The sequence below is a fragment of the Myxine glutinosa genome, chromosome 6, assembly GCF_964187855.1.
Source record: "Myxine glutinosa chromosome 6, kmMyxGlut1.1, whole genome shotgun sequence".
NCBI lineage: Eukaryota > Metazoa > Chordata > Myxini > Myxiniformes > Myxinidae > Myxine > Myxine glutinosa.
Window position 1 is genome coordinate 92,465,349 of NC_136266.1, and position 24,325 is coordinate 92,489,673.

The 24,325-nt window shown below is 43.3% G+C and overlaps 1 protein-coding gene across 7 annotated transcripts in view; it reads left to right on the forward strand.

The window, feature by feature from the left end:
- LOC137430078 (chloride channel protein 2) overlaps window positions 1–24,325 on the forward strand; it is a 183,094-nt gene that overhangs the window by 120,217 nt on the left and 38,552 nt on the right. For 6 of the 7 annotated variants that reach the window (XR_013623828.1, XR_013623827.1, XM_068120607.2 and 3 more), the window contains 8 exons: window positions 2,177–2,255; window positions 2,992–3,117; window positions 10,647–10,731; window positions 12,317–12,418; window positions 13,509–13,593; window positions 14,004–14,159; window positions 14,270–14,339; window positions 14,501–14,611. Coding sequence is in view for 5 of the 7 variants with exons in the window: in XM_068120607.2 (XP_067976708.1) it covers window positions 2,177–2,255; window positions 2,992–3,117; window positions 10,647–10,731; window positions 12,317–12,418; window positions 13,509–13,593; window positions 14,004–14,159; window positions 14,270–14,339; window positions 14,501–14,611 (814 nt within the window). In the remaining 2 variants the exon portion in view is untranslated. The remainder of the gene's footprint in view (window positions 1–2,176; window positions 2,256–2,991; window positions 3,118–10,646; window positions 10,732–12,316; window positions 12,419–13,508; window positions 13,594–14,003; window positions 14,160–14,269; window positions 14,340–14,500; window positions 14,612–24,325) is intronic. The other variant, XM_078780148.1, reaches the window with a different exon arrangement.

Genomic DNA, 24,325 nt, shown 5'->3' on the forward strand with positions numbered 1-24,325 from the left:
GCACCTGAGCTGGTGCACCTGATTCTAATTTTAAGTATTTGAAGTAGTGATAAATGTAGGGGTGTACTTACTTTTTGCACATGCGAAATTTGTGTTTGTTTATTTAAATTATACAATGGACTGCAAAATGTAAATGTTTCATGATATTTGTTATATTATATCACCTTTATCTATAAATATTGTTGAAATGAAGATCAAATAGCTGTATGTTGAAATATGTTGAAAAAGTCAAAACTTTACATGGGGTGTACTTACTTTTTCACGTGACTGTCGAGCAATAATAACAAATTTGACTTAGCTTTTCCAATACTTATGGAGGGCACTGTATATACACTGGCTTGTTTGGATGTATTTTAACCTGGTATTTGTAGCATGTGTTCATAGTTAACACATAATTGACTGTATTCTCTCACATTTGCTTTTAACTCCACACGGCAACCCCAAATAAACCTAAAAGCTGAATCAAGATAATGAAATTAGGAACCATTTTACAGATGTTTATTTGATTGTTTTAACTTATCGCTCACCCAAAACCTTGATTTCCATATAAAGTTGGCTTGTTTGGGTCGACCTGTTTTGCATTCCCAACTAAGTACTTCGGTAATGATGCTGTGATACTATGTTCAAATCCCATATCCTAAATGTTGATTTGTCCATTGTCTACTAATGTTAATGTAAGCTGATATCTATTATTGCCCTTATCGAGCATGTGATGCATATTCCAAGCATTTCTATGGGCAATGTAGGGACAATCGAATAAAATAAACTTTTAAATATACAAACTAGCTGAATGCACCCGGCGTTGCCCGGGTTCTTTTTGAATGAATTTAATCTTCGGTACATAGGTCTGACGCGAGCCCAGTATCAGTTAGTGCTCAACGATTCCTTGTTATTTCTTCTGTCGGGCCCCGCGAGAGAGAATTTTGAAAGCATGTGTTGCAATCAGTCAGATATTCCTATTAAGTACATAAGTTGTACTTCGAGAGAATTTTGAAAGAAGAAGAAGATTTATTGCGAAATGGGCCCAGCCCGGCCGAGGCGGCCTCGACCGGCCTCGCCACCTAGCCTATAACCTTCCTGGGGCCTGTCCCGACATTTTTTGTTCAGAGGTTTCCTCCTATCTTTCACCGTTCAGGAGATTAGCGCGTGCAAACAAACAAACAAACAAGCAAACAAAAACTTTCTTTTATAGATATATAGAAGATAGATAGACAGAAGATAGATAAGCAAAGCTCTTAAATAACCTCAGTTTTTTCATTTTCAATGGCTTTTCTGTTGAAGTCATACACTGCTGTAAGAGATTGGAATGTATATGATAATACACTTCTGGCATTGCTGTATAGTATTGGCTATGCCGTACGACGAAGTTGTATCGTTGTAAAAACTTGTCGTAAAATTGCAAAACGGCATCGGTGACTGCTACATGCATACGGATGAAATACCATCTCTGCTTGCTCAATTTCCACTGACACGCGCAGTGAGGTCGATACACAAGTCATTTGGCTCCTATAAAAGGGTGTATAAGGATTACACAAACTACAAGTTTAGTTTGCTACAAATAAAGCTACAAGCTAAGTTTGATTTGTTCGGATTAAAAAAAAATTAACTTAAGCATTCTTTTCCTCTGGTACTCAAACAAATAGAATACAAATTTTGTCTTTATCAATCTGGTTGTGCATTATTAGGTACAATTTATGTTATAATTACTATTTTACGAAGTACCAAAATAATTGACGGTGTGTGGATGTTTGTCACCAAAATGTTTTCCCACTATAATTTTATTGTGGGGATAATTCTCCCAAACATTTAAATGAGCAGCATGGTAAAATAATTTGCCTGCATATTAATTGCATGTGTAAATTTTTTTAATAGCTACATTTTGAACTAAATATGCATGGTGTTATTTCTACAATAAGATGAATGATTCAAAAAAATCTGCACAAGATTTTTTTTTTTGCTATATATTTTTGATTATACAAGTGCTTCCACCAATGCGTAGCTTTTTGTGATGACCACACCGGTCCAATGAATGAATGACTGAATGAATGGGGTCTTGCAAGACCCGTGGTAACAGTTTGCCGTTCGTTGGCTGTGCTTTGTCTAACCTCGCTGCATGGGCGTCCTTGGGCTGGGTGGCTCTCGGTGCTGCCGCGCGCCGGGCCTGCCCTGTGTACAGAATGAGTCCCGTGACATTGAGATGCTGTCGGCGGCCTGTGCTGTCGGGGTGGGCTGCAGTTTTGCTGCCCCAGTTGGAGGCAAGTTCCTAAGTGGAGGACTCACTATGTTGTGACCTTTCTTTACGAGAAGATCTGCTACTTCCATTGTCCTTAAATCTGCATGGCCTGTTTTTTATCCAGATGACCTGTTCCTTTAACACTTGTCTTCACAGAGCATTCACATTGGAATTTCAATTATTCTTGAAAACAAACTTGTTTTTGGAAGTTAACTTTCAGAAATATTTTGACATCAAATTTTACAACATAGCTGCCACACATTAAACAAGTGTTATGTGGAACAGTATGACTGCATGTATGATTAACCTTTTCTTTCTGGGTTTGCACCTCTCAATCAATTGGGGGACGGGAGAGAGAGGAGAAGAGCTTGTCCTCACTACTTGGAAATCTTGCTGTGAAATTTTCCCACTTTTGTTTGCTTGCTTACCTTGTTCGTTCTCTTCCTGCTGCATGGCGTTTCTTTTTTTTCTGAGTCCTTGCCCTTCAAGCAACTCCTCCTCTCCTTCCTGCCCTTCACTAGAAGGCCACTTTTCTGCCAGATGTTCTTACGGTCAGCTGTGCCGTCGGTGTAGGGTGTTGCTTCGGCACGCCACTCGGAGGCAAGTGCAGTTAATGATACAACAAAGCAAAAGCTTTTTGCTTGCACAACAAAATCATGCAAGCTCTATATTAGCATTAGCAATTGTCTTTTTACACCAATGGTGTTTTTCCTTCTTGATATTAAATCTTGACTGTTTGCTTTACTTTCCTTGGCTAGGTGTCCTATTCAGCATTGAAGTCACATCGACGTACTTTGCAGTCCGTAACTACTGGCGTGGCTTCTTTGCTGCTACAATAAGCGCGTTCATCTTCCGCATTCTCGCCGTGTGGAACAATGATGAAGGTATGAGGGTTCAGCCCTGGGATTTACCTGCATACAACTCCTCCCTTCTAATTCTGTTTGTATACTTTGTGATTGTGAAATCATCAGTTGTATGCTTTTATTGTCCCCGGTCGCACCGCGAAGCGAAAGGGGGACTATGGTTTTCCCCTCCGTCCGTCCGTCCATGCGGGCATGCGTGCGTGCGTGCGTGCATGCGTAAGCGAAGGACCGAATTTTAATTTGGTGTGTGGGTGCAATCCACGTCAAAATCCAAGATGGCCGCCGCCATGAATGGCCACCACCACATATATGTCTGAACCTTGTGAGCGAAATATCTTGAAAAATAAACGAACTACTAACTTCTAATCTGGTGTGTGCGTGTATCTACGCATAAGAAAGAACGCTATTGAATATTGGGTCGCCACGTCAAAATCCAATATGGCCGCCACCATATATATGTCTGAACCTTGTGAGTGAAATATCTTCAAAACTAAACGAACTACTAACTTCTAATCTGGTGTGTTGGTGTATCTACGCATAAGGGAGAACGCTATTGCAAATTGGGTCGCCACGTCAAAATCCAAGATGGCCGCCTTGCGTCTTCTACTTTGTCAACTCGCATCACTTCACCGACGGGGGACCGAGGCGTAACGCTTGTTAAATTGTTTAAACAAAGCAACCAAAAATACTTCAACATGAATATGAAATAGTCCTGCAAAGCCGAATATTTGTGAATTCAAACGTATTTGCCAAATGAATCTCTCTGACTTATACCTCAGTCACAAATGGCCTGCGGCGTGTTGGCGGCGGCCGTAAGTCCCCAAAATTGCCATAACCGTGCGGTGGCCGCACGGTAGATTGGGTAGCCGTGAGGCGATCACACGGTTTTTTGCTCGTCGCAGGGGCTTACGATTTTTAAAATTTGACATTAAACTTTGTTTCGGAAATCGCAAGGCCGTAGGCCGCAACCCCACCGCATGTAGTATCGCAAGGTCACTGTACGGTTGCCGTGAGGTGACCTTGAGGTCACCTCACGGTTTTTACCCTGTCTGGTGTGCCTAGAAAATCGTACGGCAGCCGCAACAACTGTGAGGCCTCCTTGCGGCCTCCGTGAGATGGCCGTACGATGTTCGAAATATCGTACGGCGGCCATGCAGTGACGTTAGTGCTGCCGTACGATGGCCTAACGGCAACCGTGAGTTGGCGGCCACCATACGATCATCGTTCTGAAGAGGTATATATTGCCTGGTGTGACACTAGCCAGATCGTCAAGATGGCGTTGATTCCACCACAGAGACTGTGCCTGGCACACCGGAGATTACGACTGAGGCAGATCGCCCGCCGGCAGGAAGAAATTATAGTAGCTATAGTAGTGTTAGAAGAAGAGCGGGCCCGTCAGGAGAGAAGAAGACGAATGGTGTGGGTGAAGCCCTGGTTGTTGCGGCGTTCCACCCTGGGACACTATGACACCCTGATGCAGGAACTCATGAGGGAGTCCCGGGGGGGATTTCAAGTCCTACCTGCGCATTGAGCCCGTCATGTTTCGTGAGATGCTGGACCGGCTACTTCCCAGAATTACGAAGAGCGATGACAGCAGGCCTGCCCTGGCGCCTGGACTCAGACTGGCCATCACGTTGCGCTTTTTGGCGACGGGTGACTCGTACCACAGTCTGGCGTTCAATTTTCGTGTTGCCCATAACACTATCTCCATCCTGGTGCCGCAGGTGTGCAGTGCCATTGTAGCCGAGTACAAAGATGAGGTCCTGGTGCTCCCTTTGACCCATGACGCCTGGCGAGGAGTGGCAAGTGGCTTCTCCAGAAGATGGAACTTCCACCATTGCTGCGGGGCCATAGACGGTAAACACATTGCCATAAAGAAGCCAAACAAGTCCAGCACCGCATACTATAACTACAAAGGGTTCTTCTCCATTGTTCTCTTGGGGCTCGTCGACGCGGACTACAAGTTCCTGTGGGTGAACGTTGGTGCGAGGGGATCCATGTCTGATGCCGGTGTGTTCAACGAGTCGACCCTGGAACCCGCCCTTCATGAGGGAACCCTTGGCCTGCCTCCGCCTGACCGCCTGCCCAATGACAACCAGGATACGACGTACTTTATTGTGGGGGATGACGCCTTCCCTCTACGCACATACCTCGTCAAGCCCTACTCCCACCGATACCTCGACCATGAAGAAAGAATCTTCAATTACCGTACATCCCGTGGCAGGAGGGTGGTGGAGAACGCCTTCGGGATACTTGCCATGCGCTTCCGATGCCTGCTGACGCCATTGCAGACCAAGCCCCAGAACGCTATTTTGATTACCAAGGCCTGCGTCATCCTACACCAGATCATGCGACTGAGATATCCCAACCTTCAGAATGCAGACCTAGACCAGGAAAGACACGACGGACAGATAATACCAGGTGCGTGGAGAGACCAAGCCATGATGCACGAAATGCAGATCGTCGGACGTGCTCCCCATGAGACCCGTGAAGGAAAGCAACTCCGCACAGCACTCAAGTACTACTACTGCAGCGAAGCTGGCAGCGTACCCTGGCAAGAGGCGGCCCTGAACTACAACTACTAGGACTCTGAACTGTGTACTGTGATTGACTACTAGGACTTTGAACTGTGTACTGTGAGTGACTAGTGTTATGCTTTGTTTATATAGAGACAATAAAAATTATTGGTGAAGATGTCTATATGTCATATGAATAAAGTTTTCCATGTCATAATAATAAAGTTTTCCTTCTAAGTTTGTTCGTTCGTTTGTTTGTTTGTTTTTTAGTTTGTTTGTTTGTTTGTTACCACTCTACAGGCCACAGTTTTTTAGATATCTTCTCGAAATTTTCAAGAAACATTCGCCTGTGGCCTTCCTGGAAACGATTAGATTTTGGTGATGATCCGGATCAGTATCCGGATTTGCCAGACGTTTGAACGTTTCGTTAACATTGCGAGATAGGCACTTTTTTCAGTTTGTTGCTCTTTCCTCTTCCATCACTTGTCAGACCTCTTTCTTATTCCATGTGCATATTCATCCTTTGGTTCCCTAGACTCGACGTATATTTCATCCTCATCTGGATCTTCTTCTGGATCTGACAGTAAATTTATTAACATTTCAAGGGTACGTTTTGGAATACAATCCTGATGTGAATATAACAGATATGATCCTAATATTTCAGGAGTATACACTCCGGTAAAGGTTCTTCGACATAAGTTCCGTTTTTAGCTTTACGACTGACGATCCGGATTTCGCGACCGGCTAAACGAGTGCCCCTCTAGTTAAGTCTTTTTAAATTTTATTTAATTTTTTTGGGGAAATTATAATATTTTCTTTTTAAGTTTTCAATATTTAGTATTTAAAATGATAATGATTGACTTTGAAAAGTTTTAGTTTCTAAAAGGCAATATGTATTTCATTTTAACCCATGACAACATAACAATTTACTCTAGTTTGAAAGAATTTTATTAACATCGCATCACATATAATTCATAAGAAAACCACAGAAGTCAGGTTCTCAGAGAATCAGATAAACACACTAAGTTATTACTCGTCCTTGTGACCACCCTGCTTATCCTCCCCTATGTTAGGAAGCTTATCACTGTCGTTGATGCCTCGTCCCGCTCTCCTGACCCCTGGTACTGCAGTAGTTCACTTGTAAGTGATGAGTTGCTGGAGGCTGAGGCTAGGGCCGAGCTTGAAAACAGGTCGATGAGTTTTCCGTGCTGTGTCTGGCCCTCCTGCACCAGGCAGTACGCTTCCGCTATCATGTTGGAGGTGGTGGGGGCAGAGGCTGGACGGCGCTCGGGCTGGGGCATGTTCTCTAAATACAAGAACCCCTGCTGCTGAGAAGGCTGAGACTCCAACGAAGACTGAGACTGCATCTGCGGTACCGGGTTCCATCTGTACTGAGTAGGCACAAACGGTGTACTGTCTGTGTACTGTTGCACAGGGTTGGGGGCGGACAACGGACGGACTTGACTTGGAGGCGGCGGCAGGGGGTCTCTCGGTGCAGCTTCTTCCGGCTGAACCTGCTCGAGGTAGCGATGGCAGAGTCCAAAGGCTTCCTTCTGGAAGGTCCTGAAGCGGCTCGCCGGGACCTGCTGAACCACACTGCCCAACCACGCTGCGAATGTGTCTCTCTCTGAAGACTTCTGGTACTCCTCCTTGTCAAGCTGGAAACAGAAAGGAATAGACAATGTTCAAACATATGCTAATATGTCATGTATGAACGATTATTTGCAGAGGAAAAATGTGGAATCACATTATTACAATACAGATATATCACCTTGGACAACAGCTCCATGTCCTTCTGCCGGTTCTCTGAGAGGAACTGGGACAGGATCTCCCCCAACTCCTTCTTCTTATGTGTCTTCTTCTCTATGAGCTTTCTCTTGCCAGAGATGGTGCTGCTTGTGGGCCGTCCTGGGCTGACACTCTGGCTACGATTCTGGGTGATATCGCTGCTGCTTCCTCTTTGTATGGATGGCCCCGCTTGTGTCTCCGCCTCCTCATCACTGCTCAGGTCTCCGGTCTGCTCCGTTGCCTCGTCCTGCTCACCCTGGAAACATCAGCAATACACAATGTTTAAACATGTGGAAATATGCAGCTGTTGCTAGGGAAGGAAGAGGAAAAGGAAGGCAACGAAGAAGGGAAAAGCTGCACACAAATTTGAAAAAATAGTCACATAATAAATGTCTGTGAACTACACACTAAAACACCATGTATGCCGATGCTTACCCATCCCATCTCTGATCCACTCCCACGGCGAAGAATGTAGGGATCCAAGAACGACAACGCTCGTAACTTCCACTGTTGTAGAACTGACTTCTTGCGCGCCCCCTGGCCGGACTTGCCCTCCCACCGACGCATCTTGCTGTAGTCTGTCCTCCAGTTCCGCCACCTTTTCAGGACTGCTGCAGCTGCCCACCAAAAAATTGAGAAATAGTGACATTAATAGTTTTCTGTGAAATATAATTTTGGTGCTGCAGACATGGAGAAATTCACATTAATAATTTTCTAAGAAATATACTTATGGTGAGGCAAAAATAACTTTATGTGCGCATATAAGCACATGTGCTTATAATCACAATGTTTTGACAGTTTAATTATAAGAAAAAAATAACATTTTTCATTTATAAGCACATGTGCTTTTATGCGCACTAATACCGTATTACTGAAAATTATGCACAGTTTAACAAATACTTACGGGCCAGTTGATGCTGCGGGCAAAGTCTGCCAATTCTGCATCCTTCCTCTTCCTGTTGCTGTAGTTTTCATCGCCGGCATCATAAAAGTAGGGCCGTTCCTCAAACAAAGCAACTATCTTATCAAACAACTCATACTTGGCCGCCTCAGCTTCTTCATCACCTTCCCCTTCATCGTCATCCATGTCTTCTCTATGTTGTTCCCTGTCTTCAAACTCTTCTCTCTGTCTGTCCTGTGCCTCCACAAACTTCTTCGCTTTCCTCTTTTTCACTTTACTCCCTTGTGGTGGCATCTTGAAATCTGGAAATAAATCCTAATGTACGCAGAGCCGCGCCTTATATACACGATTGCCGTGCGGACCCCGTAACATTTGTGAACACTGCTGCCGCAGCCCGCAAAGCCGTACGATTTGTAAAAATCCCATCTGCAGACCGCAGAACCGTGCGGCGGCAGCATCATATGTGACTAAGGCTTTAGTAGGGCTCTGCTGTATTTTGTTCTTTTCAGGAAATGTTTCTTAGATTTTGATAAGGGAATTTAACAAAAATAGGCAGATATGAAGGTAGGAACAAGTGGTCTCTAGATGTTCTTGGTGGTATTGTTGATTTTCTGACTGATTACTTGAAAGGAATAGTGTAAAAATAGAAGAGACTATTGTTATTTTTTTGGATGTACAGGGATTCAATGGGACTGACACCTGAGGTTTCATAGACAGCCAGATTAATACATATCATCCCTTGTCGTATTCAATTGGACTCAAACCTGGTATCATTGGCGTTAACACTGCATGGGATGGCCTGAACATGGAGGCTTAAATTGAAATTACAAAGTGCCAAATGACGACTTGGGAAAAGGTTATTCCACTGAAAAGGTTAATCCCCAATAGAATTTAAGAATGGATCTGGATCCATTCTTAAACCAAAATTTAATCTCCTTGTTCTTGTTGCCTAACTAACTCATCCATAACGTTTTGAAACGTCATGCAACATCATGAAACATCATGAAAATATAATATTATACTTTTAAGAATCACTGGAAATGATGTTAATTTCACAACATCCCATATTCGACTTTATTTAAATTGTAAACCTCAAAACATAGTTCCCTTACCTAAAGGAAGAACCTTTACCTGTAAGCAAATGTCTGGTTTCCTGACCACACGGATCATCAGCTGGGCACCGTTATTCCTCGAGCCTTCGATGCATTCAGCCCAGAACCTCTCCAAATGGTGGATCCACAACCTTGGTCATGGATCCACATTAGTAGCTTACCTGCATCAGTAGATCCACAGCCTCAGTTGTGTCCAGGCAGTCAGTCAACCCATCAATGCAACGTCACTCGTAAAACTTTTCATGCTTGAGGATTTCATCTATTATCACATATTCATAACTCTCAACACACATTCAATTTGTGATAATACATTAAATCATGCACACCTTGCTATTGGAATTGGAATTCATACATTGGAATTGTAGACGGTGGCTTGCAAACTGAGCCTCAAGATCGGTGTATGGAAGCATTTTTTTTTAATCACAATAAATACAAGGCATAGGGAGGTGACCTTCGCTGAACGTACAAAATGTGCAGAGTAAACCGAGTGTTCATTTACGTCTGTAGGATATCTAATAAATACAGAAGATATAAGCACACCGGACACTAGGCCCAGGCTTCAGAATTTGGCATGCTCATGCGGCTGCACTGTCAAATAAACTGTTCCAACCCGTCATTGTTGACGGGCTTTATACTAGTTTATGATAATACATTAAATCATGCACACCTTGCTTTAAGGGCAACAGGTTCATCACCCAGCACGTATACCCCACTTACCACTGAATCAAATTGTTATTCAAAAACTGAATCGGTTATTTATAACAGATTTTCTAGATGTCGCACTGTCTCCGAGCAACCATTTAAAATGGTTTAAATTTGTTTTTTAATAATGTATTGATATCAATGTTTCATTCATAATATTTACATAAAAACACTGAAAAAAAACATTTACTGAAACATTAAAAATGGGGTTATTGCAATAGGTCATATTATAGAATGTAACCATTAAATACATCATATTTAACATTTATAGTTTATGCCTGGATGGTTTTATAACTTTGTTGCTGTTGCTGATAGCCGTTTTTGAACCTTGAATGATTATAATTATATCTGTTTAGTTCATTAGCACTGTGCATAACTCAGTCTGTTGAAAATTTCTGGAGGTGAGTTGTAGAAGTTGTAGGAACTTGTAAATATTTGTTTTGTAAGTCATCATGTTATACAATTTGGAGCATGTATTAACATTACCTCCAATATATATCCGAACGTCATGCTATTTTCTTTCTTGTGCAGAGACCATTACAGCTCTTTTTAAGACGAACTTTCGAATTGACTTCCCATTCGACCTGCAGGAACTGCCAGCTTTTGTTGTCATTGGGTAAGGTTTATTTCCTTATAAACAGAAGTAAACATTGGGTAAGCAAGCTAATCAGTGCTGGAGATTCAGATTCCAGGAAACCAGACATTGTGCTTATGTCAGCAGCTGATGCATGCATCATGATGACTCGGCAATGGGCCGATATGATTATTTCCTCAAATGAATAGTTCACCGATAATAATGGGCTCTTGTCTGAGCTTGTATCTCTGTGTTTAATCCCCAATAGAATTGAAGTGTTTCACAGGTAATGTTTGAAAGGAGCATAAAGCCAGTTTTTAGCCGCGTCGCAGACGCTGCTAATAGAGTGCCCTCTGCTGTTGTTGTTGTTCTTCTTGTTCTTCTTCTTCTTGTTCTTCTTGTTCTTGCAGAGAAGACAAAACCTCAAAGCTCCACCCATTCTGGGAACCATAGCTCCACCCATTCTGGGAACCATAGCTCCACCCATTTTGGGAGAGGCTTCATATAAACAAATATCCACCATTTTATTAACTCGCATAGCTTTGAGGCCTGTTTTGTAGGCCCGTGGTGTCTTCCTCTCTCACACAGTTTTATTTCAAATCAAATTCGATATATCATTTCAATTTTCACAGTCGCTAACATAGTTTTAGACTCGGTTGAAAAAAAACGGGAAGAAAATCCGATGAAAGTTGCCCTTTATAGAACGAAATGAATTCTCAAAGGCCTGTAACTTCAAGTCCATTGAGATATATTTTTTTACAATCACGGCATGGTCAGTCATACACCGCCCGAAATAACAGACGGGAAAATGCCGAGATAAATTAAAAATTCGTCCATTTGATGACAATCGTCACGATGAAATATTTAATTTATACGTCGTCACAATAATGTGGAGAGAGGAGCATAGCTTCGTTCACGTGTCGCTACACACGAGAAATTGCCGAGATATATTTTTTTACAATCACGGCATGGTCAGTCATACACCGCCTGAAATAACAGACGGGAAAATGCCGAGATATATTAAAAATTCGTCCATTTGATGACAATCGTCACGATGAAATATTTAATTTATACGTCGTCACAATAATGTGGAGAGAGGAGCATAGCTTCGTTCACGTGTCGCCACACACGGGAAATTGCCGAGATATATTTTCACTTTGCACAAAAATAACATCAAGTAATCGAATCAATAGGAATGTCCTGTGCCTATAACATCGACGTTATAGGCACAGCTGCATCTAGGTAACATCGACGCGGCTTTTGTTTTAATTAAAACTTTTTGTACTTGTTTACATCTGCAATGCAGACGTTAATGTTCTGATGATGTTTTTCACAATAATTAAATAATAATTATTAATATCAAACATGGATTCAATCAGCCTCCATAATTGATATATTTTCTGTTCTATAAACTTTCCCTAAAATATTCCATGAATGGTGAGCCAACAATAGGAAATTGAATGAGGTATTACTTGCTTAAGTCGCAACTACATGCGTCACAACTACTACAGTCACAACTTTTAGAAGCAACTTAAAATCGACTTTGTGATGAAATGTAAATTTTATACCTCAGACGTTGAGGCTTCAGCAGACAGGCACTAACTCAACAAATGGGGCCGATCGGCAGCCTTGTCTGTGGCTTTGCTGGGGCCCTGTTTGTGTATTTTAACAGGATGATTGTCCTCTTATTCCGCAAGAACAAAACACTGAACAAGTTCTTCATGAAGAAGTGAGTTTGCGTGTTTGGATTCCTTGTTTCTGCACCTTTGTCTTGATGTCTGCCAAGTGTTACGTGTTACCTCCCCAAACCCCGGCGACGGTGCCCCTCAGAGTTTCGAGCGGAAACATGGCAGAAAGATTTGTTATTTTGAGTGTTTTAATAAACCATGGTAAAACCACACCAATGGAATTGTAGAACAAAACAAGTGATTGTATTAAGAACTCCCACATACATAATAATAACACTATTAAAGAAAGTACAATGAAAATGTATCAAATGAACAATACATATGATGGTACCATCATTCCCCAATGCTCTCAAAACAATAAACTCATGATACGCCAAACGTGAGTGGAATGTAACATTCCCCAAAATCTGTGCACGGATCCCCACGCTGGTTGAAGGTCGAAGTCGTGCAGAACGACAAATCAATAGGCTGGTATTGGTACGGCTGAGGATGAGGAGTTTTGAGGTGAGAGGTTGATATGGGAATTGAGCCAATATGGAAACCAACGGCGATCAACACAATGATGTCGATATGGGAATCCCAACGACAAAGCACGGAGCACCAAGCGGACAGCCTCTTTGAGGACAAAATGGCGTATCGGCCTGTAATGGAGGCGCTTGCTTTCCCTCGAACAATAGCTCACACTTGGTGATAAAACCTGAGACGCAGGTTTAATTTCAATCGCAATATGTGACGATGTCGCAGGCAATCCCTTTCCAGGGAAGCCTTAACTCATTCGCGACCAATATCAAAAATGTCCGCTCGCAGCCTCGATGCGACTCACAGCTGTATCTCTCTCATGGCCGTCGCCTCTCTCCTCTTTTGTCTTTCGGTTCCTTTGCCACGTTTTCCTTTTTCCTTCACAAACATTTATTTTTACCTTTTACTAACGTCATCTCCATTTCACACAAAAATCTTAACAACAATATTACCTGAAACTAAAAATCCTACAAGTAAATAATCAACAACAAAGGCGGAAGTCCCAGAATATATTTTTCAATTTGCTGGGAAAAGAATATCTTTTTAGTTGTGATGCTGCTGTGTATCGGTTCAAAACAATAATCGGTACGTTTATTTTTATTGTGTGTACAGACGGCTTTTGTTCCCAGCAACTGTCACCTTCATTATTGCAACACTTACCTTCCCTGCTGGCTTTGGGCAGTTCATGGCAGGCCAGGTGAGTGAAAGACAGAAGCTGTTCAGATAAGTATTAAAAATAGAGCAAATTAAGTGTGGAATGAATGAATGAATGAATGATCGTTTTTAAGGCCATTTTCCCCGCTAGAGCGGGGGTTAGCCTTACTAATTGTACAACTAACTTGGACCAAGTGGTTTATTTGATTGTTTAAGTAAAATAAATTCCACTACAGGGGAAGTGAGGCCTACAAAGCAGCAGAGGTGGCTTTCTTATTGTAAATCTGAAATGAATACTGCAAAAGAGAAAATGTCACGAAATAGTTTACAATTTGTAGTGAAAACTAAAAGACATTAGGATCAGCCGGTGAAACAAATGGTAGTAACTGTGATTGCAGTGACGGCCTGTACCGCTGCACTTGCTGCAGGTGACGGTTCCTGTTGCCCCGGCAGCTGACTCAACGGGAGACTATCAGTACGCTCTTCGACAATCGAACTTGGGTGAAGCAGGGTGTTCCACCAGAAATGGGTGAATACGGGAACTCGAGTGTCTGGCGCAACCCTCGTACAAATATCTTTGTTTCTCTTCTCATCTTCATCTTGATGAAGGTATTTTTCTTGTTCCACTGCTGTAAATTCTGTTTTTGTGAGTGATGGCATCACCTTATTAAGGACCAGTTCTGAAGTTTTTAATGGCTTGTCCACTCTACTTTATGCAGTTCTGGATGAGTGCTCTCGCCACAACGATGCCTGTGCCCTGTGGTTCCTTCATGCCCGTTTTTGTGATTGGTACGTTACTTTTGAGGCCTCGGATTGACCTGTGAGCCAGGTGGTAGAACTGATAGTCACGTGGGCTTGAGCACCAGTTCTGTGACTTGTCAAGTCCTGCTCCACTATATTTGTTCTCCCATGACAGCCCTCTATCCTCGGTCTGCATGCTACCTGGGCAGGAGCCGCTTTTGGACGTCTTGTTGGTGAGAGCATGGCTGCCTGGTTCCCGGAGGGTATCCACACTGATGACAGAGTGTACCGCATCGTCCCTGGAGGATACGCGGTGGTGGGTGCGTGAGGCGTCGTTGCTTGTGTAATTGCCATCCTCTAATTGTGTTGTTTTTCATCAGGCTTAAGGCATGCAGTTATAATTTTTTATTTTTTTTCAATTAGAGAAATTTGTATCGTCATGCTTTTCAAGTGACTGATATAATTTTATGATGATAGTTCTAAAAATGTTTGGTTGCTGCAACGCTGTCGGTTATTACCTTGCCACCAAAGGTGGATGGAGGTTATGTTTTCACCCATGTCTGTTTGCCTGTCTGTGAACAAGATATCTCAAATAATTGTGGACGGATTCGGACGAAATTTGGTGCAGATGTTGGGTATGTGACACGGATGAAATGATTAGATTTTGGCGAGGATGCGGATCCGGAACTGGATCCTATAATTTTTTTTTTTTTTTTTTTTTTTTGTATACTGAATCGAGGCTTGTGAAAGAGCTAACATTTACTTCACAAACAAATCAACCAGACAAACAAAATATATAAAAAGAGGGAGCGGAAAACAAGATGGGGAGAGAAGGGGAAGCACACAAACACAACATTTGAGAGCAGGGAGATGTGTGGAAGGGAGAGGGCTTGGGGGGAGGAGGCGTGGGAAGGGGAGGGGGGGGGGGGAGGGAGAAGTATAAAACACAAGGACACCAAGGACTTCCAGGACAGAAGTTGGTATTTCAAAAAAGTGGAATTGGGGTGAAATTAGCGGGGGTAGAAAAGATCAAGGTTTTGGATGGGGGAAGATAAGAGATGGTGGTGAACAGCTGTTTTAAAGACCTGGAGGGTGGAGTGGGATTGAAGAGAGTGAGGGAGTTTGTTCCAGAGGCGGGAGAAAAGAGGAATGAAGGAGTGAAGGTGAGCAGAGAGTCTTGATTTTGGCAGTTTGACCATAAGAGGGTTGCAGGCAGATCTTGTGCGACCTGTAGGAATATTTGCGGGACAGAGCCCAGAGAGAGCTGGGGGGGGGGGGGGGGCAAGGCCAGAGAGGAGTCGGTAGAAGACGGAAAGACCACCAACCTGCCTGCGGTGAGTGAGTGAGAGGCCCTTGGAGTTAGCTTCATTGCGGGAGATTCCAATGATTCTGAATGCTTTGGTTTCAACAGCGTGAAGACGAGCTAGGTGTGAGGCAGGAGCACCAGCCCAGAGGGGAGAGCAGTATTCCATTGAGCTGCGGATGAAAGCCTTGTATGTGGTGAGGAGCTCAGGTGTGCCAAGGAAGGACTTCGCATGACGGAGGATGCCCAGTCGGTGACTGGCTTTGGAGGCCAGATTTGAAATGTGGTTTTAAGTATCTTGAAGCGGTTCTTCATCATTGAGAGATTGGGCAAAAAACGATATGTAGCACGACATCTCAAAAAGTTGTGAATGTATTTGGACGAAACTTGGTAGACAGGTTGGGTGTGTGACGAGGAAGAATTGATTCAATATTGGTGAAGATTCGATTCTGGATCAGAACATTTTAAAAGTGATTCTTCACGAGTGAGTGATTGGGCTAAACCGATATATAGTACGGTATCTCAAAAACTTATGCATGGATTCGGACTAAACTGGGTGTACAGGTTGGGGTGTGTGACAAGGACGAATCGATTCGCTTTTGGTGAATATCTGAATACAGATCTGGATACGAGAATTTCTTTTTTAAGTGATTTTTCACCATTGAGTATTAGAGCCATAAACCATATATATACACAAAGAATTAAGTTAAGCACCCCTACACAACGAATTAAGGTAAGCACCCCCTAATATATATTCTTTGTGTATATGTATACATTGGCATATATTCTAAGGTATGTGAGATCAAATAATGATTGGTATGACATTAGCAATTATCCATTGATGAAATTGAGTGATCAAAGTGAAAAAAAGTGATTGGTTGAGTCAGTGATCCGATCACGTGGGTCCTACACACGTTATTGACGCAAAGATCGCTAGAGGTCTTCTCAGAACAATGACTGTACGTTAGAACACATAAACGTCATCCACACTGTCCGTGATGGACCTATAGCTCCATACTTAAATTGAGGTGAAAATATGCCTAAAATTCCCAAAAAATTTCACCTTAAATTATTCAGAATAAAATATTGAAAACGGCATGATTGTTATGTTTTTATGTGACCATAATATCACTTCTCCAGAAAATATAGCAATATCATGGGTATATTACACTGTTTTGACGACAACAAACTTGTAATGTGCGAGGTTGTAAAAAAACGGGGGGGGGGGGGGTGCTTAACTTAATTCTTTGTGTATAGCATGATATTTCAAAAAGTTGTGGTTGACTTATGACAAAACTTGGTGGATGAGTTGGGTAAGTGACAAGAACAAGCCGATTAGATTTTGGTTCAGGTCTGGATACAGATCCGGCCTATCAGTGGGATACAAATCGTAAACTGTTCAGCCTGGCAGAGGTATGAGCTCCACCGAGTGCCATTCTAGTTTAGGAATGTTTTGTTTGTTTTCATGCTCAAAGTGAGACATCTCCACAGGGCATTAGCCTCAAAAGGGGCAGCATGGAATGGTTAATAAACATTTACAAAAGTTTTTATATTAATACCAGTTTTGGGCAATTTCTATTTCTGTTTCAAGACTTTGGTGGCAAGGCAAAATGGTTAACACACTTTTTGTTGGGGCGAGGAAGGGGAGGGGAGAGAGAGTATGAATGAATATTGTGAGTATCAGAGAGTGGGCAATAACAAACGAGAACAAATAGCATACGGAAGATGAGTCTATTAACCACTCAAATTGGAACAAATTTTTCGAGTATGGCTGTACGTGTAGATCGTAAATCCATTAGTGCCGTGGGCTTCGGGTCACTGGGTGCGGCGTAAAAGGGATAACAAAGTCGAGTCCTTACGCTATTATTATACAGACTAGCCGAAACCCGTGGAACATCCACGGAAGGGAGGATGTGGTGTATGGATAGAGTGTACCAGTATGGATGGCATAGGGGAGCGCTCATGGGATCTTCTTCTTCCGTTAAGCTCCAATTTTTTCTCTTTAAGTTAAGTCCAATCAGTCCTCTCTGCTCGAAGTGCTCAGGCCATGCCTTCCCGCTCTCATACTTTTATTTCCGTTCTGTGTAGAAAGAGATTGACATATCGTTCGTCTGTTTTCAGCTCGTTATCTTTAAGCTTCCTTACGTCTCGCCACCTGCTACACCTCTCTGAGTTACGAGGATTTATGCAACGCACCCCGAGTATCGCAACGTCACTCCATTTAACTTTATTAAAATGACGATAAAGACGTTTGCTTATATATCCTAATTTAAAATGTTCAAGGGTTCCTAAAAAGTTCAAATTAAAATGTTCAAAAAGACCATTTGGTTCACCTCACACCACCCATGTTCACACCACTCGACTGTCCAATCAGCGGACGGCTCGCTTCGCCTTCGCCCAGCAGACGCCAATACGATGGCGTCGTAAGATGGCGTCGTATCGGCAGTTAATCGGATGCTTTTGGGCCCCAACGTCGGCTAATTCAGATTTTTCGAGTATGGCTGCACGTGATAGACAAAGAGCGCGGTTCGTAGATCGTAAATCCATGAGTGCCGTGGGCATCGGGTCACTGGGTGCGGCGTAAAAGGGATAACAAAGTCGAGTCCTTACGGTATTATTATATAGATGGTTATTCTTGTGTGATCTTAATACAATATTTGTTTGTGAGTAACAATTGGTGTGGCTTCACCATTGATCTTTGACATACAGAATAACACATTTTTCTGCCGTGACTCCTCTCGGGGCTCGGAGGTACACCGTGACCAGGGGGTCGGGGAAGAGCACGTAACAGAAATTGGGGGCTCGTCCAATTGGCTCGGGGGCTAGAAATTGGGTCTTCGTCCGGGATTCAATTCCCTAATAACATTCGTCTGGGATAGAATTCCCTAACTTTCCCAGAATTCCCAAATTTGGAATTTTTCTAACATTCCCAAATTTTTCAAAAAAATTGGAAATTTTTGTGTGAAGGTTAACAGGTGCTAAGTAATAGTCACCATGGTGTTTGACGCAGGAAAGTTTGCGGCATCCCCTAATGAGGCACAGTTCCAAGCATTAAAAAAAATCGGAACTCTTGATATTGGCCAGACATTTTAACTTGGAGGAGTTAGTATGAAGAAGGCAGAGATGCAGACATTGGTGGTAGAATCTCTGGTGGGACAGGGAACATGGAAAGAGGTAGCGTTGGATTGGTTACCCGAGGAAAAAGAAAACGTGGAGCTCCGGAAAATGGAGATGCAACTGCAGAGCCGGGAAAGGGTAAAAGCAGAGGAAAGGAAAGCAAAGCAGAGGAGAGAAGAGCAGAGGAAAGAGGAGAGGAAAGGAGAGATGCAAGGGAACTCGAGGAAAGAAGTGAAAAGGAAAGAGCAGAGGAGAGGAGAGCTGAAAGGGAGTTAAAGGAATGGGACATGGATAATTATCAGAGGGAAGTTGAACTCAAGAAGTTGGAATTAATGGGAGAACGGGGAGAGGTAGCATCCATGCCGGCTGGTTCGACAACTAGTCAGAACACCTGGGATGTTGGTAAACATGTGAGGCTGGTTCCACCCTTCAATGAAAAGGAGGTAGCCAAGTTTTTTTTTTTACACTTTGAGAAAGTGGCTCAAATGCTAAAATGGCCTGTGGGGACCTGGACTATGTTAGTGCAAAGTGCTCTGGTGGGTAAAGCTCAAGATATATTTTCGGCTTTACCGATTGACAAATGTACAGATTATGAGGAAGTGAAGAAAGCCATTCTCAAAGCCTATGAATTGGTCCCTGAAGCTTACCGGCAAAAATTCCGGAATGCCAGGAAGAGAGAGAGGGAGACCCATGTGGAGTTTGCCAGAATGAAGGAAACCATGTTTGATCGGTGGTGTGATTCGAAGGGGATTGGGAAAGACTTCGAACTGTTGCGACAATTGATCTTGGTGGAGGAATTCAAACAGTGTGTCCACGATGACATTAAGGTACATTTGGAGGAAAAGAAGGTACCAGAGTTGTATGAGGCAGCAACCGTGGCAGATGACTATGCCCTGACACACAGGATGGGGTTCCACAAACCTAACTTCCCACCTAGAGTTCGCCAGGGGAGTTATGGTACATCCGGTGCGGAGAACGAAGATTCATGGGGGCGGCCGAAAGATGACTGAGGACAGATCTGATACCGCGACTCTTAGGGATCAGAGGTCTACAGTTCCAAGACAGACTTATCTTCCGGGGGGCTCGAGGCAGACCAGGAGTTTCTCCTCCGGGCCTTCTTGCGCTTTTTGCAAGAAACCTGGACACTTGATGTCCCAATGTTATGCCCTGGAAAGGAAAAATCAGGAGCGGAGTCAGACTAGTACAACTCCGAATGCATTGGCAAATGTGAGAAATCGTCCTTGGAGGACAGTGTCTTGTGAAGGTTCCCATGCCAAAGTTACGGCATCACAGAACAACCTTGTTCAAGAGGGTTACAAACCTTTTATTTCAGAGGGGTTTGTGTCACTGGATGGAGACTTGACTAACCAGAGACCTGTTAGGGTATTGAGGGACACAGGAGCACATCAATCTTTGATGCTTGAAGGCATTTTGCCATTGTCAGAGAAGATGGCAACTGGTGTTAGTGTTCCTTTGCAGGGGGTTGGTGGCTATGTTAAAGCCCCACCATGTCATCCATTTGCAGTGTGATTTGGTGTCAGGACCGGTCACCGTAGGTTTACAAGCCACTCTTCCTGTAAAAGGAATATCTTTTGTTATCGGGAATGATTTGGCCGGTGGTCAAGTTTCTGGTAACCCGATGTTTGTTGAAAAGCCTAGTATGACAAATAACACTGCACAGTTAGAGCAGGAGATTCCGGGTATCTTTCCATCATGTACCATGACTCGTGCTATGGGTAGGAAGCGCTCTGAAGAGAAGAAGAAGGTACTGACGTCACGCTTGGCACAGACACGTCTTGCAAGTACCCTGAAACTAAGTGTCAGCACACACGAGTCATGAATGAAGGCAATGTTGGCAAGCTCTCTGTAGGTGGACTGAACGTCAAAACAAGGGAAGATGTTCTGGACTTTGTCTTTGGCAAATATGGACCGCTCTTGGAAGTGCGGCTGATAAATGACAGGGAGACGCAAAAGTCAAGAGGGTTTGGCTTTGTCACGTTTGAAAACACAAAGGATGCCAAAGATGCAGAAAAGGCTTTGAAGGGCAAGGATTTGGATGGTCGGACCATAACAGTAGAGAAGGCAGGCCATGGGCGTCGGAGGGGCTACAGAGGAGGAAAACGTGGAGGTAGTTTCAGGGGTGGCTATGGCTCCCGGGGTGGGAGTAGTAGTTTTGGTAGTGGCCGAGAAGGAGACCGCTATTCACGTGACTACAGCGACAAGCGCTCCAACCGTGATTATTATGAAAGTTAGGAAGAGTTTGAAGCACTGAATGCTGCGGAGCAGCCGAGCCAAGATTCCTACACGGATTAACTGTGAACTCCACGTTCCTAAAGGCGTCCATGTAGTGAATACTTCCATGCCTCACCACCCAACCACCATGAAACCTGGCTCTCAGCTCGGCCTCCTTCAAAAAGTGCTATAGATTTGCTTTGTTTTGGATTTTTGGTCACAACCCCTTAACCTTCATTCAAAAAATGTTTTTGGCCTGCAAAGAAAGTTTTCACGATGTTCAAACTTTCTTTCTTGAGGGGGGGAAGTGTTATGGATTCGTCACTTCCGTTGTGGTGGTTTTCATCCACTTGAAACATTTCTGGTTCCATGTATTATTATTATTGTGGTTTGAGGGAAATATAAATTATTATTGTCAAAAGGTAAAAAGGGTTAATGTTTTAAATGAAACCGGAAACCGGATCGGGAGAAAACCGGAAGAAGACGAGAAGAAAGAGGGCGGAGCGAAAGAGTCGGAGAAGAAGCTGGTTGCTTTGCGGTTCTGAAGCGAACGTTGGCGAGCAAGAGTCCCTAGCGAACTTTTGGGTTTCCGGGAAAGGAATTCCTGCGACCAAGTTGTCATCGCTGTGACCGATTATCCTGCGTGTCAGGTTTTGCTATCGATTCAGGAGAGAATCATCGCCGTGCTGGTGCGCCACGGGACAGGGCCGTCGGCCATTTTGACTCGCGCAGGACTTGTGCTTCGCTCGCGGTTCTGTTTCTTTTCGAACATTTTCACCGCATTCAGACGTCGATCTGGGGCGTGTGTGTGTGTCATGGCTTTTTGAAGGCTAATTCGTCCATACCCGAGGGTGTGATCTCTCAGTCGCCTGTAGGGCGCCTTTGGATTTCCCAGTCGCCTTGAGGGCACCTTTGTACAGCTTCGGCTGTGTGATTGCACGTGCCATCTGCACGGGATTCTGGTTTCGATTGGACCTCATTCTAGCGATCGCTGGAGCGAATCAACTGTGGCTTGAAGCCGGGAATAAGAGACATTGGGGATGTTCTGGTTTCACTCACTTGGAGCACAGTGAGTTATATATTATAACACTGATGGTACCATCATAGAATATTGATTGTACTTTAACTTTTCATTCATATTATTGTTGTATGGTTATTCTTGTGTGATCTTAATACAATATTTGTTTGTGAGTAACAATTGGTGTGGCTTCACCATTGATCTTTGACATACAGAATAACACATTTTTCTGCCGTGACTCCTCTCGGGGCTCGGAGGTACAACGTGACCAGGGGGTCGGGGAGGAGCACGTAACAATATATATATATATATATATATATATATATATATATATATATATATATATATATATACAGTCACGTGAAAAAGTAAGTACACCCCATGTAAAGTTTTGACTTTTTCAACATGTTTCAACATACAGCTGTTTTATCTTCATTTCAACAATATTGATAGATAAAGGTGATATAATATAACAAATATCATGAAACATTTACATTTTGTAGTCCATTGTATAATTTAAATAAACATAAATGCAAATTTCACATGTGGAAAAAGTAAGTACACCCCTACATTTATCACTACTTCAAATACCTCAAATTAGAATCAGGTGCACCAGCTCAGGTGCAAATGATTAGAACATTGTTAGAGAGGATCATGGAGGAACCTGTCGTATTTAAACCTCAGACATTTAGTTTGGTTTGCTCTTTGTTGTTGAAGTGTGTGGCGTCACCATGCCTAGATAAAAAGAGCTATCTGAGGCCTTCAGAAAGAAGGTTATCGATGCCTACGAGTCTGGGAAGGGATTTAAAAAGATCTCCAAACAATTTGAAATCGATCATTCGACTGTCGGGAAGATCATCTGCAAGTGGAGCAGATTCCAAACAACTGCCAACTTGTTCAGGCCAGGCCGCCCCAGCAAGTTCAGCCCGAGAGCAGACCGCAAGATGCTGAAAGAAGTCTCTAAGAACCCCAAATGTCATCACAGGACCTACAGGTAGCTCTTGCCACTGTTGATGTCAAAGTGCTCGAGTCTACCATTAGAAAAATCCAAGATGGCCGCCACATAGGAGCTCTATGGTCATGTCTAGCTTATCGAACTTGTTACCATTGGATTCGGGGCCCTTGAAAATGTATGTTTAGCCGTTAGAATCAAAGCTTTATGTTGTTTAGAAGCTGAGATATTGAGAAACATCAAGTTTACGGCGGCCAGTTTGAAAAATCCAAGATGGCCGCCACATAGGAGCTCTATGGTCATGTCTAGCTTATCGAACTTGTTACCATTGGATTCGGGGCCCTTGAAAATGTGTGTTTAGCCGTTAGAATCAAAGCTCTATGTTATTTCGAAGCTGAGATATTGAGAAAAATTAGTTCTACGGCGGCAATTTTGAAAATCCAAGATGGCCGCCATACAGGAGTCTGTGCAAATAGTAACATTGGTTTTCTGACTGACTATACAATATAGTTTCCAAAAATATATAGTTTTCCAAATCCCCCAAAAAATCCAACGAAACTTTAAATCTGGACATACTAAACCTGACTATCACCTTTATCTAACAATATTGTTGAAATGAAGATCAAATAGATGTATGTTGAAATATGTTGAAAAAGTCAAAACTTTACATGGGGTGTACTTACTTTTTCATGTGAATGTATATATATATATATTGTTGCGGTTATGAGAAAGTGTACATATATGATTAATAAAGGTTAAAGGTTTTGTCCCCATAGTTAGTCCACATGCAACATGTAGGCCACCTTAGAACGTTAGTTATTTCATAGTATATGTGAGATAAGGCCATTTCCAATAGTGATACCTGCGTTGTGTAAAATAAATAAATAAGAGTAGGCCCCGTTCATTTTACAGCCCACCCTCCAATCGACCTCGTTGGGCACCATCCAGTCTGCGCCCTATTCCCCATTGCGCACCATCCAGTCTGCGCCCTATTGCTCCTCGCATTAGGATGCTGAAACCAGCCAAATGCCACGAGGTAAGGCCTGGAAAAGGGGCGGAGCATGAGGTCGGGGGTGTGGCCACGTCAAGCAGACATCAAGGGCGGAGCCGGTAAGACCCCAACAACCAACCAGGGCTCAGTGGGCATGGCCTAAGGGGCGTGGTAAGTGCACGTCTGGCACATTCGAGAGGGTTCGCTGGGCGGCGCGATGTAGCCGCGCACGCAAAGCCCTTACAGAGGACTGATGGGCGAGGGGCTTTGCAACAGGACTTGCCAGAGAACCGAGGACTATTGGGGAAGGACGCGCGTGATAAGGACTTGTTTGGAGCACATTGCATTGCGAGGAGGCCTCGCACGATTGGCGCATAAAAGAGGCCTGATTGGAGATTGCCCTGTTTGAGGACTGGTTCGG